This window comes from Clinocottus analis, unplaced genomic scaffold (genome assembly GCF_023055335.1).
Source record: "Clinocottus analis isolate CAN_PGR_092001 unplaced genomic scaffold, fCliAna1.0.p SCAF_8, whole genome shotgun sequence".
Classification (NCBI taxonomy): domain Eukaryota; kingdom Metazoa; phylum Chordata; class Actinopteri; order Perciformes; family Cottidae; genus Clinocottus; species Clinocottus analis.
In genome coordinates, this window is record NW_027176240.1 from 10,359,459 (window position 1) to 10,371,851 (window position 12,393).

Here is a 12,393-nt window from a genome sequence, read left to right on the forward strand (position 1 = left end):
AATCTGTCTCCTGATCTCTGAACTGGTCACGTTGCCAATTCTAAGCTCATGTTTCTCTCTCAGCCCACAGCTGACGTACTGTATAAGACGTATAATCTGAAACGGACTACATGCACAGACCACGGCTGAGGTGCCGGAAAAACAGGTGGGACACATATAATTGACATTCCTCTGTCCTTAAGACTCAACCATCATCAATCCAGTGAATAGCTGCCGGGCGGAGTATTGACAGATGGATACTGTAACCCAGAAGTTCTCTACGACTACGTGATCTACGGAGGGCTCAAATTTAATTTCTTGGCGTCTTAGTAACATCTACCACTACCCAGATTGATCTTTGAGGGCCACGCAGTCATGACCTGGTCTGTAATTACAATCTGCCCTTCCTAACAGACTGGCTGGGCCTATCAGATTGCACACAAACTGCCATGTGAAAAAGATGACGGCCCTCTTGACCCAATCAAACAGACGATGGGTCAAATTCCATTATTGTGACCCGTCTGCTTCGGTTACACAATTTCAGAGACAAACACACACTTCATTCCTAAATATGATTACATTTTCTACCCTGACCCTCTGCCCTTCTATCTTTTCCTTAGTGTTGCAATTCCACCCTAATTCTGCCTCTACTGCAAAAGATTTAAGTTTACAGACAAAATCAATCACCTATTCTTTCGGCCTAAGACACGTTAACGCCTCATCGATCTAGTAAGACGGACACATTTTTTTTTTTAAACAGCTCGACAGCAGTGCAAAAAACCCTTGAGAAAACCTTGAAATGAAATGGCATGAAATTAAATGAAGTCATATTTCTGTTCTAGACACATGAGGGGTTGAATTAGTACAGCGTAATGTGTTGCAGCGTGTGCAGACTAAAGCATCCATGTGTCAGATTCTCATGATTAACAGCTCTACTCCACGCAGAGGTTTTGAGGACAACTGTTTCTCAGGCGCAAGATATTTGCCAGGTAGTTACACTACAGGATGAGAGGCTGCCACCACTCCACAGGGCTCTGGGGTTCACTGCCACTAACAACACAGGGATGGCCTATCAAGTCACAGGGAGGGTGGGTGTGGATTATACCATCCAGACAGTCACCCACCTGCACCAGTCTCCAGATAGTGAATAGGGGGACAGTGGCTCGGTTTTCTCTGACAAAGGGGATGGGCAGCTGTCCAGGTCCACGTCCTCATCCATAAAGCACAGAGGGGCTAAAAGAGCTTCGGTCATAGTCACGGTGACTGTTTTTGGGGCGTCCAGCTGGCTCGTTCTCCGCGGAGCTGTACCGAGTCGGTCCTCCTCGAACACATCGTCATCTCCTAGTAGGTCTTCGACGTGGAACCCTGACTCACTGCCTTCCAGCTGGACGCTTGAGGACTTGTTGATGTGGGAGTCGTAGCTGCCCAGCTCAGAGCACTGCAGGCTGGCCGAGGTAGAGGATCGAGAGAAGGGGAGGAGGAGACGGAGGAAGTTGGCGCTCGGAGACGGATGAGGGTGGAGGAGGGTGTTGGGAAGAGGAGGAGGAGGGGCGATGATGGCAGGGGCAGATGGGAAATCATTTGCGGGAGGGACGCCCAACATGTATTTGCAGTTGTTGGTGAAGGCGGGGACGAGGTAGGGGTCGGTGCATGGTGACAAGGTCGGGTTGGGGATCTGGTGTGTGGGTGCTGCAGCCAGCTTGCCGCTGAGCGCGTGCGCCCTTCGATCCGAGCCGGTTGGCTGAGCGGGCTCGGGCTTCAGCTCCAGCTCTCCCTCGGAGCAGGTGCGGTCTATAAAGTGCAGGCCGCGACAAAGACTGTCCATGCGTTGGCCCACGTCATTCAGAGACACGGAAAACCTAAGCGCTCCGCTGGGGTGGATGTTGACGGAGGTGGGGCGCAGCAGGGAGAGCCAGTCTCGTTGTTTGGCGTGTTTAGAGGCTTGGAGGGCGTCTGTGCAGAGGGTGGTGACTGAAATGCCTCCTGAACCTTGACAGGTTTTACCATTTGAATTCAACAGAACCACTGCAGTCTGCTTCTGATAGTCCTGAACCTGACTGCTGGTGTGTAAGTGATTGTGCATGTGTGTTTATGAAAGAGGAATGTGATTGAAGACAGTGGGAAGGGACAGCAGGAGAAGGAATGAGGAAAGACAAAACAAAAGAGAAATGGAAAACAATATCATGCATTTGAAAACAAAAACTTGAAAAAAGAAAAGAGGCGATAAAAGGTTTTGGAAAATACCAAACAATGGTTGACCTACGTTACTAGAAATCAAAGTTTACAGCATGTATCACACAACCAAGGCTACTTTACACAGTGTCAGTGTATTGCTCAAGGGTAACACCCACCCACAGATTAGGTTCTTCAGCAGTAAAGGACAATACAACAGATACAATGTATTGTCCTCAGGCGTTTATATCAGTGAAATGAAGTGGTTTGTACCTGCAGATGTCCTGGCTGGAGGGGGAAACTGACGTCCTGGAGAAACTGCATGGAGCGTTGACTGACGTCGGGCTCCCCGCCTGATGAACCAAACAAAGATATAACTATATTAACAACTAGTGCAAAATTCAACAGACCGGATCAAACCATATTCCCTGTGTTGCCAAGAAAGGTCCTGCGCGGTGAGAATCATCAGTGCCTGCATAGGATTTTACAGAAAGAGTAAATGCATGTCACGCTCCGATACACTGGATGATAAAAAGAAAAGAGACGCAATACTGGCAGCTAATCTGTCTGATTAAAGTAGTGCCAGGCAGAATCTTTCTCAGAGCGGGCGAGACACCAGGCTGCCGCAGAGCGAAGCGCTCAGGAGCGTTATGAAGAATGAGGCGCTGAGAGAGGCACAGCTGGAGGACGTGAGGCTGTGGACTTGTTCAGCCTCCACAGAGATTTATGAACAGATGCACCTGCAGGTACACGGATGATACCTTCAGCATTATCCATCGTGGCACAATTGGGATGAGGATAACGCAATATTGATTGATTCTGGTTTATTTCAACTCCAGCTTAACTTGCAAAGTTTTGGACATTAAAACAAGAATCAACAAAACATAATTCGTGCCCTTTATGGACCATTTTACTATAAAGATTTAGTCTTTTTTCATCAATCAGCTCTTGGAGGTTGTTAAACCCCTTTCCTTTTCTACAGCCAGGGCCACAGGCAGCCCTCCTGTCTCCCAGTCTTTATGATAGGCTGATTCTATTTTTATATTCAGCATGTAGACGGCTCAAGTGTAGTATCAATAGTATCTTCTCATTTAACTCTAAAAGCAAAATATTCCTTTAATAATAAGTGACGGCATACATATTGGGTGGGGAGGGGCGCTAAACAATGGGATCAGTGTTGGATGATAGCATGGGGGGGGGACTGGTAATTTCAATAAGAAACTAATTACCTATTGATTTAATTTCTAACAAAGGGGAAATTTATGGCGCATGGCCTGACACCAATCAATACACAATTCAATATCTAGCGATGCCCTTTGGTCTGTTTTTCTGAACAGCACAGCTTCTCTTTTCACAAACCTGCCGCCGCTTTCTTTTCTATTGTTCTTTCTTTAATGTCCCTTTGAAAATTGTATTTAATTTTCTTATTTTAATAGCTAATAGTCAAGGCTGCCATTTTGGGCTGGTGCAGGCATGTGGAATATGAGATGTGAAATCAACAGACAGCTCCGAGGAGTGCGCGAGATACAAAAAGACCAGATCAAAGCAATAACACATTACTACAACACCTATCACTATATTTAACTGAATGCTGATTCAGCTCTTCTTTTCAACAATAACTAAAAAGAAGAAACACACGCTAGAATCTGTAAACTGTGTAAATGGACAAAAAAAGTGGGACATCATGTTTACACTTCTGACACTGAATGGTATATTTGTTCCTTATTTTATTCTTCAATATAATGTTCCATTGCCGTGTTGCGTCTGTTAATCATTCACGTTGTCATGTTTGTGAGTTGGCCGTTAGATAACCAACTTCGTCTCTGACCAGACGCAAATAGCCGTGGGATGATGACAGAGTCAAGATAGTTATTATTGAATTATTATTGAATTAACTTCCTAACGGCGTGTATGACTCTTCAGACATCTGCGCTCTCATAACTGCTCTCTTATGACGAGAACCTTTGATGAGCAAATGAGTGCCGGCATTTCAATGGTGAAGCCAAACGCTGCAGTCACTGATATCTCAACCACTGATGAAAAAAAAAGGGTCCACATTTGTTAAATGAGCATTTATACTCACACGTTGATTTATCCACTCAGTTTGTGTTTCATTCTGTTCTTTGGCTCTTATGTGCTAATTAGACATAATCCAGCCTCGAAACATACTGCAATGAATCCTTGTTTGTTGTGCTTGGAAACATTCTCTCAAGTCATAATCATAATACTAATTTAACCTCTCCTTAAGCACTCCCACTCTTCACATACACTCCATTAAAACATAAATCATCCTCTTTTCCACTTGTTGGAGCTTTTCTTCCATCTCTTATTTCTCCAACGCCTCTATGATCACATATGCTAGATAACCACCGTGTTTATTCTTTCAACATCTTCATCTGTGCCTTGAGAGAACTATATCCTCTCATTTCCTCGCCGCAGGGGAAAACAATCTTTAAACTTTTGATTGCTCATGTTTCTCTGGAAACCTTTATGTTAAAAATGCTTCATATAATTCTGTAATTGCTGTAGAGCTGACATGATAAGTCGATTAGCCGATAAGTCATTCAACAGAAAACCTACATAGCTTGAAGTTTGATTCATTTTTAAAGCAACCTTTCGAGCTAAAAAATATGAACATTTTCTTGACCCAGATGGTCCTAAATAGTGACCAGATGTTTGGCTGACTACCAACAGCAGCCCATGGAGCAGTGGGTCGCTACTTTGTGTCTTTATGAGGACTGTAATAGTTTAATTCCTTCCCAAAACAGTGGAGCAGGCATCGCACAGCTCCCTGGCACTGTGCTGAAGAGAGAAACAGCAACAGCTAAGCCTCCTGACCTCGCTGGGTGGAAAATCTACTCCTGCCAAATCACTGGGAAATCCTTAGGCTGCTAAGGCTTTCAGAGCAGCTTTTTGTATTCTACACTGACCAGTCCTTCATTTAACACAAATGCAGATTGTTTGCCCTCAAGTGCAGCTTCCTTCCACCAATCTCCAATAGCTTGATGAAAGACACCTTCTGAATACATGAATCACTGAAAGAACAAATATACAGCAGGTGAGAGATTTTGGCTTTGGATACACGTATACATTAATATGTCAGACTACACACCTTCCCCACAGCGACAAGCTCACTGATGAAGGAATCTTTATGAAGGAATTGACCGTCTTCTTTCCTGTTAGTATCTCTTTGTTGACAAGTATTCCAGCGAGTATTGAAAGTGGATGTTTTTCTGAAACACTGTTTGATTAAAGAAAACACCAACAGTTTAGTGACTTTCTACACACAAAAAGGGACCGCAAGTATCCTGCCAGGTTATCAATGGAAAACTAGAGCAGGTGCTTTGACAGAATGAACAGATTTTTTTCCGAATGTTTCAGCTCTCTCTCTCTCTCTCACACACACACACACACAGAAATCAACCAGACTGTCATGCCAAGCTGGAAATGTTATGAAATATTCCTCTCAGGCTGATGCTGCGGTTATTTATGTAGAGAGATATCTTTTTAAGTAGGTCAACGATTGGATACAAGCACATTCATTTTTGATTTGATCCGACATGAGCTAGTGATTCAGCTTGAATCTTTGCCATGTGAAGCAATGCAGGGTTTGTTTTGGTGTCTTTATTTTTTTGAGTCTGGCTTCAGCTCATGTGAAAATGAATAAAAACAAACACGCGTCAATCAATATCATCCATTAAACGGTCTTCAGCAGTGGCACATGCGTGAAGTAACTCATGGTCTTATTAGCTATGCATGTGAATGTGATTAAAAAATTTTTTCTTAATCTTTAATTTTTTTGGAGCTTTGTAACAAATTAACATGACCTCGAGTCACTGCCGGAAATATGAAAATCTCCAATGTCATCCTGCCAACACTAAAGATAGTGGAAACTGCTTATATGCATAAAATAATCTTAGTCTCTGTGATCATATTCCGATTAAAGCATCTTCAGGAAGGAGAAAATATAACACACATCCATAACAGTCAGTTGGAGGGGACTTTTTATATTTCCTTGCTCACTTAACCAAACTGGTCTAGTAATTCAAACCAGCAAGTCTTCCCAGTCACAAGCTGACTCACTGTTGAGATTTCCCGGTCGACTCGTCTTTCCAGAGAACAATTAAAAACACATTTGAAACCTGCCTGTCGGTGGTATTTCCCTTTAGGAAAGAGGAGGAAACACCAGCTGGTAGGCAGATTGCTGGTTATTAATTAGAGCTGTCAAACTTAAGAGCCTTGTTCATATTTTATGTCCATTACACACATCTGTCAAAGGAATGGCGGTTTAGGTAGGACATTTAATGACAATGTAATGTATCCAGAAACAGCTAACGGACTAAATTCACCCTTCCATTTACGCATATGATACTCTCAGCCATCTCTCGTGTGTGTGTGTGTGTGTGTGTGTGTGTGTGTGTGTGTGTGTGTGTGTGTGTGTGTGTGTGTGTGTGTGTCACATTCATACCCCTTTGCTCCCAATAAGACCAGACGCTGAAAGTGTAGTTTATAATAATTTGTATGTTTTGATCATGGCCTGGTGTTTAAATGGAGAGGCACACACAGTGGTCCTCTATCACTGTGGCAATGTGTGTAAATCTGACTTTCTGGTGGCAAGGTTAATGTACTTCCTGTTTGGACGAGGTAGTAACATTTAAGCTGCTTCTTGACATCATGAGGAAAGTTCTCAGGGTCGAAATTTCCACACAAATAAATTCTGCGTGCGTATAAGTAAAGCAAGAGCACCAAGAGAAACTTCTAACATCCAGACTTTTCAGATGGGACTAAACCCTCAATCATTACCATCACATATTCAGTCTCTCTTGAACAATGAAAGTTAATGTATGAATGTTTGAAATGACCAGGATGTCCCAAGCCACTCTACAAGATCCATATCTGAGCCTAACCTAGCCATGTTACAATTGATCAGTTTCAGCTATTTTAAGCCTCAAACTATCCTGCAATAGCAGCTACAGACTACCACGGCTGTCTCTGTAGACACCAAACAAAACCATGTTGGAAACCATGAACAAATAGCTTGACATTTTGGGAAATATTTGCTTTTCCTTAGTGATTTTGGGTTTGTTCCGTTTTGGTTTTCATATCAAATCTGGAAGAGAATGAGATAAGATGAGCCTTCATTGATTCCCAGAGGGGAAATGTAGGTGCTGCAACAGCATAAGGACCAAAATAACTATAGTTAAATATAAAAGAATGAAAAAATATAATTAGAAGCCTATAACATAAAAAAGAAGAATTGACTTTTAAAAATAGAAACTATATAAGAGCAATTCAACTCAGAGGTGTAGATAAATGAAGGAAATGCATCATGTCCAAGAAGTACGACATACTACAGGTGTAAAAATACAGACTTTTCCTACATATGAAAGTTTTTTATCGTCATAGTTGTACCACATCTGTTATCCACCATCATATGGAAATAGAAGTGAATTATGAGTTGAATTCAACAAATCAATACCAACTAGTGTCAGTTTATGTAAAGTGGTCATTGTTCGTTTCACTAAGCCAGACCACCTCTCTCGTCCGAGAGCGGCACATTGTCTTCAGAAACACTATATTTATGTGTCACCATCGCTGTGACCATGGACATTATTGCTGGTATATATTCGTCCCTCAGGTGCAATAACTTCCATCTCCCTCGTACAAACGGTGGCTGGTAGATTATACATTATTGCAGGCGCGGTCCCCTGGTGATGAAGTGACCTCGACATCTGTGAGTACAGGCAAAAGGTTTATCCTATAAGAAGCTCAGGTGAACAAGGATTGAAACACTGGAGTCAGATTCGATGCAGGGTGTAGGTTTGCCTGAGAGAGCGAAGACGCGTGGGGAGGAAATAAGGGAAGAAATGGGGAAAGACAAGAGTCAAAGAGAAACATCCCGTCCGACAGACAAAGTGAGCCGAGGTGTGAAGCCACGTCTGCTCTATGGAGGCTCATCAGAGGGCCAGCACTGATTGAGGGGATGTGATTCAAGGTTATCTATCAGCTACTCTCACTCCCTTGCATGTCTGTCAATCTCTGCCTTCCTTCATGGCACACCTCAACACCGCCCTCCTGTCTTCTCTGTAGCGGAGGAAGGCGATACATCATTCACTCTGTTTTCCCCAACCATTTGTGTGTGCGCTTTGCTCACCTTTGATATATTGCTGGACCTGCTTGCAGAATGACCCAGAGGCTTCTCATTCTGTAAAAGAGGAGAAGAGAGACAATTCAAGTGGGCGCAATAACTAAACTCAGAAACGGAGAACAAACCTGCGCACTCATCCTGCATCGGCCGCACATTTTCTTTCAACATTCCACTTAATTTGTGATGAGTGTGTGACTGTGTGCTGTATCTGACCATTTGAAACCGAATGGACACTCACAGGGAATGTTTGCAAATCTTACTTTCTACCAACACACCAGCATTGCCAACCCCAGAGCCATGCTGCCATCATAGACGACACAACAATGACAAGCAGATTGAAGTAATAATGCAAAAGGTATTTAATGGTGTAAATACGATAATATGATTGAAGAAATCTTGTTACAGGCGAGAGCAGTTATGAGAAGGACCGATTCATGTTTGTGCATTAATCAACACAGCGAAGCGACATGCTACAGCTGAGCCTGAGCTGTTTGGCATCTTAAGTTAATCAAGTTTTTCTGGCGCAAGACTAAAGGAGGACAAGCCGATTACATAAACGCATCTGTCCAAACCCCATATCAAATGCTGTCACAGTATTTGTATCATTACCCAGGGAACCAAACAGGCCAACTCCGCACAGTCGAGCTCTGTTCTGAGGCTGTAAATGATCCTGGATTCCCACACCGTGGTCTCTGCTTGCAGCTGACACGCAGATAAACAGCCACTGGGGTGCTGTACTGCCTTCAGTGTTGGTATTAAAGCCTTGGTTCCTTAATGACGATTAATCAATCACGGTTACATAATGTTGAGAAATGCCCACACCGGGTCCGACAGGGTTGTGGTGCTTTGGACGTAAATGACATCTTTGTAAAAGCGAATCGGCTCTATACAGCGCACACTTGCAGCAGACGCATGCCCAGATTAGTTCGGGCCGAAGATTTCCTCCAAGCTCCCATCAGTGCACAGTAGTAGTAGTAGACACGTGGCAGCATTATTATACAACAGGAGTCACAGAAATCATGAAATATGAAGGAATGATACTGACTGTCAATATGTGAAATGTGTTGATTGGTTTGATTGCATTACAATAGGATACGAGATTGGGAGCATTTCGAGCGTTCAACGGCTCAACATGGAGAAGGATTGCCAGTTAACGGCTGTAACAGCGCTGACATTTCAGACAATGGCAAAAGTACACTTTTGTGACACCGCTGTTGGTTGGGAAACACCTGCATGCGCCAACATCACGCACAGCCGCCGGCCTGGCCGTGAGGAGCAGCTTAGAAAAAAGAAAGAAAAATAAAATACAACAATATTTTCACAAAATAAGGTTTTGGGGACCAGATAACAGACATTATCTAATAAGATGGGTATATTGGAACTTTTGGCAACCCTGGCAGCCTGCGGCCAGTTGATAATCCAGCCTGGTAGAGGAGGACACACACACACACACACACACACACACACACACACACACACACACACACACACACACACACACACACACACACACACACACACACACACACACACACACACACACACACACACACACACACACACACACACACACTTTCGACCCTGAGAACTTTCCTCATGATGTCAAGAAGCAGCTTAAGTGTTACTACCTCTGCCACCCATGTCCGAACAGGAAGTACATTAACCTTGCCACCAGAAAGTCACGAAACACACACACACACACACACACACACACACACACACACACACACACACACACACACACACACACACACACACACACACACACACACACACACACACACACACACACACACACACACACACACACACACACACACGGCAATAGAAGACCACTGCGTGTGCTTCTCCATCACTCTCAGATTTCCTCTGCTTACTTTCATCTCATCTACATTTTTCTTCCATCTCACTTGAGTCTCAAAGGCATTGAACCACCAGGCCGTGCTGATGAAACAACCAGTCGGATCTAGTGGTCTCATCAAAACATACAAATTATTTTAAACTATAGTTTCACCATCATCTGGTCTTATTGGGAGCAAAGGGGTATGAATGTGCAGCATCTCTTGCGCCTCACTCCCATTACTCCTACAGCCTCCTTCTCCTTCACAGATCAATAGCAAGAGGTTTCCATTGCATGATGAGGCAAAGAGCGGACATTTTATCAGAAGAAAAGCAACAGTCTATCTATATGCAATTTCCTGTCACTTTGATAAACTAAAATGTCATGTGCAAGTATGTGTGCATTATCTTAAATCTCTCTCTGAATTCTTCTTCTGCTAACCGTCCACATCCTGCCTGATGCAATGACACATACTGGAAGCAGTACAGCACTCAGGACCAAAAAAAGCCCTTCACACCAGTGGTTCTGCAGACATAACTCTTCTAACTAATGGATTAAAGTGAAGTTCTTCTCCATCTCCATGTCATTACTTATTCAATGTCTTCAACAATGTCATGAAATGAAAAAATACAGTTCTCAATGGGTGCAATTTCTGCAGCATATCAATTGTCAGATTGTCAAAAAGGATACAAATTTGAAATTTGTTTTTCTTTAATTCAGTAGATGACAGACGGGGAAAACGGATCCTTGCCCTTAATCCTTCCATCTTGGCCAAAAATTGAGTAACAAGCAGTTATTCACAGACACAGGGGCTTCTGGGAAATAGCGAGGCGACAAATGAACCGATGACTTTCATAGACAGCCGCAATCAGAGCAGGGGGACCGCAGACGAATGACAAACGACGAGAAAGAAAAGCGATCAACACCATTTATGAGTGCCCTTTGTAACCCCATTTCTCTAAAATTGCTCCCAAACGTTGCTCCTCTTACAAGCTCCGGGTGTCACCTTCACTACGGCCATGACTGCTGACTATAAAGGGCCTTATTCTCTGGGCTCATGCATAATTCTGATAAAGAAAGGTTCAGGTTTCTTACCACTGTGTCAGTCTTTCTCCACCTCCTTTGTGGGTCTGTGTGCAGCCCTGGTCTTTGATAACACAACTCTCAGACTGGACTCTGAGGCTTGTAAGAAAATGAAGCTCAGGAGAGTTCGACAGAAGAGGAGAGGTCATATTCAGCGGGGCGGCTGCGTCTCAGTGCTCTGTTCTTGGCCCACAGGGAGCAGGGCTCTGCTTGCTTTCATGCAAAAAAATGCTCAAAAGATAAAAACCTTTGCTAAAAGACGCATTCAAAGAGGCAGGGTTAAATTCCCAAAGTTTCTATCCTCAACACAACTTTTTCAATATTAACTTATTAAATATTAAATTACTAATGTCACAGATCGGATAGCAGACGACATGGGGCAGAAGCTCAGGCTCAAGATCAGAAAAAATATACCAAATATTTTGTGGTTCCAGCTTCTAAAATGTAAAGATTTGTTGCCTTTCTCTATACGATCACTGTAAATTGAACATCTTCTGGTTGTGGATGTTTTCTGAAGACCCATGTGTCTGTGGTACATATACTATATAGTTGTAACTAACATTTACGTTCTTTACAGATTGATGCAACTGTTACTTTCTTGTTAAATTAATTCATCCTTTAGTTTATAAAATGTCAGAAAATAGTAAAAATCCTCACATTGAAGAACATTCGGCAATTAATACATTTTCTGTCTATTGACTAATTGATGAAGCTCCACATAAATATTACATATCTGACACAAAGAGTAAATATGATTCTTCAATAAAATGCAGGTGTAGGAATGATTGTGAAAACACTAAAAAGCCATAAAATTAGAAAAATGACATTACAAAAAGGTAAAAGTCTCTTTCTTCTGAAGAGAAACTAAATCAGAGAACTGGGTTTTGCTATCAGATTATTTTCTCTGGTTTCTGCACCAGCCAGCGGCGGAGCATGAAGAGAAGTTTGTGTTTGAGATTGAAAGTTACCCACAATTCAAAGCTGAGGGTGCAGATGTTTCTGCACTATCGGAGATCGTCTGCACCAACAACTGTTTCTGTCCCACACAGACATGAAAAGCAATTACACGCAATCAAGGTCACAAATGAGAGCTACTATAGTCGTCTCGCATCCATTTACCTTCATTTATCACAAGGGACTGAGCTTATATGTGCAGGTTTGGGGAAAAATA

General features: G+C 42.9%; 1 protein-coding gene across 5 annotated transcripts in view; it reads right to left on the bottom strand.

Annotated features, from left to right (window-relative positions):
• The window catches only part of marchf8 (membrane-associated ring finger (C3HC4) 8), a 59,856-nt gene that overhangs the window by 8,059 nt on the left and 39,404 nt on the right, over positions 1–12,393 (bottom strand). For all 5 annotated transcript variants that reach the window (XM_068568132.1, XM_068568131.1, XM_068568133.1 and 2 more), the window contains 2 exons: positions 8,306–8,356; positions 2,425–2,504 (listed from right to left, as the gene is read on the bottom strand). In XM_068568132.1, the coding sequence (XP_068424233.1) occupies positions 2,425–2,504; positions 8,306–8,356 (131 nt within the window). The remainder of the gene's footprint in view (positions 1–2,424; positions 2,505–8,305; positions 8,357–12,393) is intronic.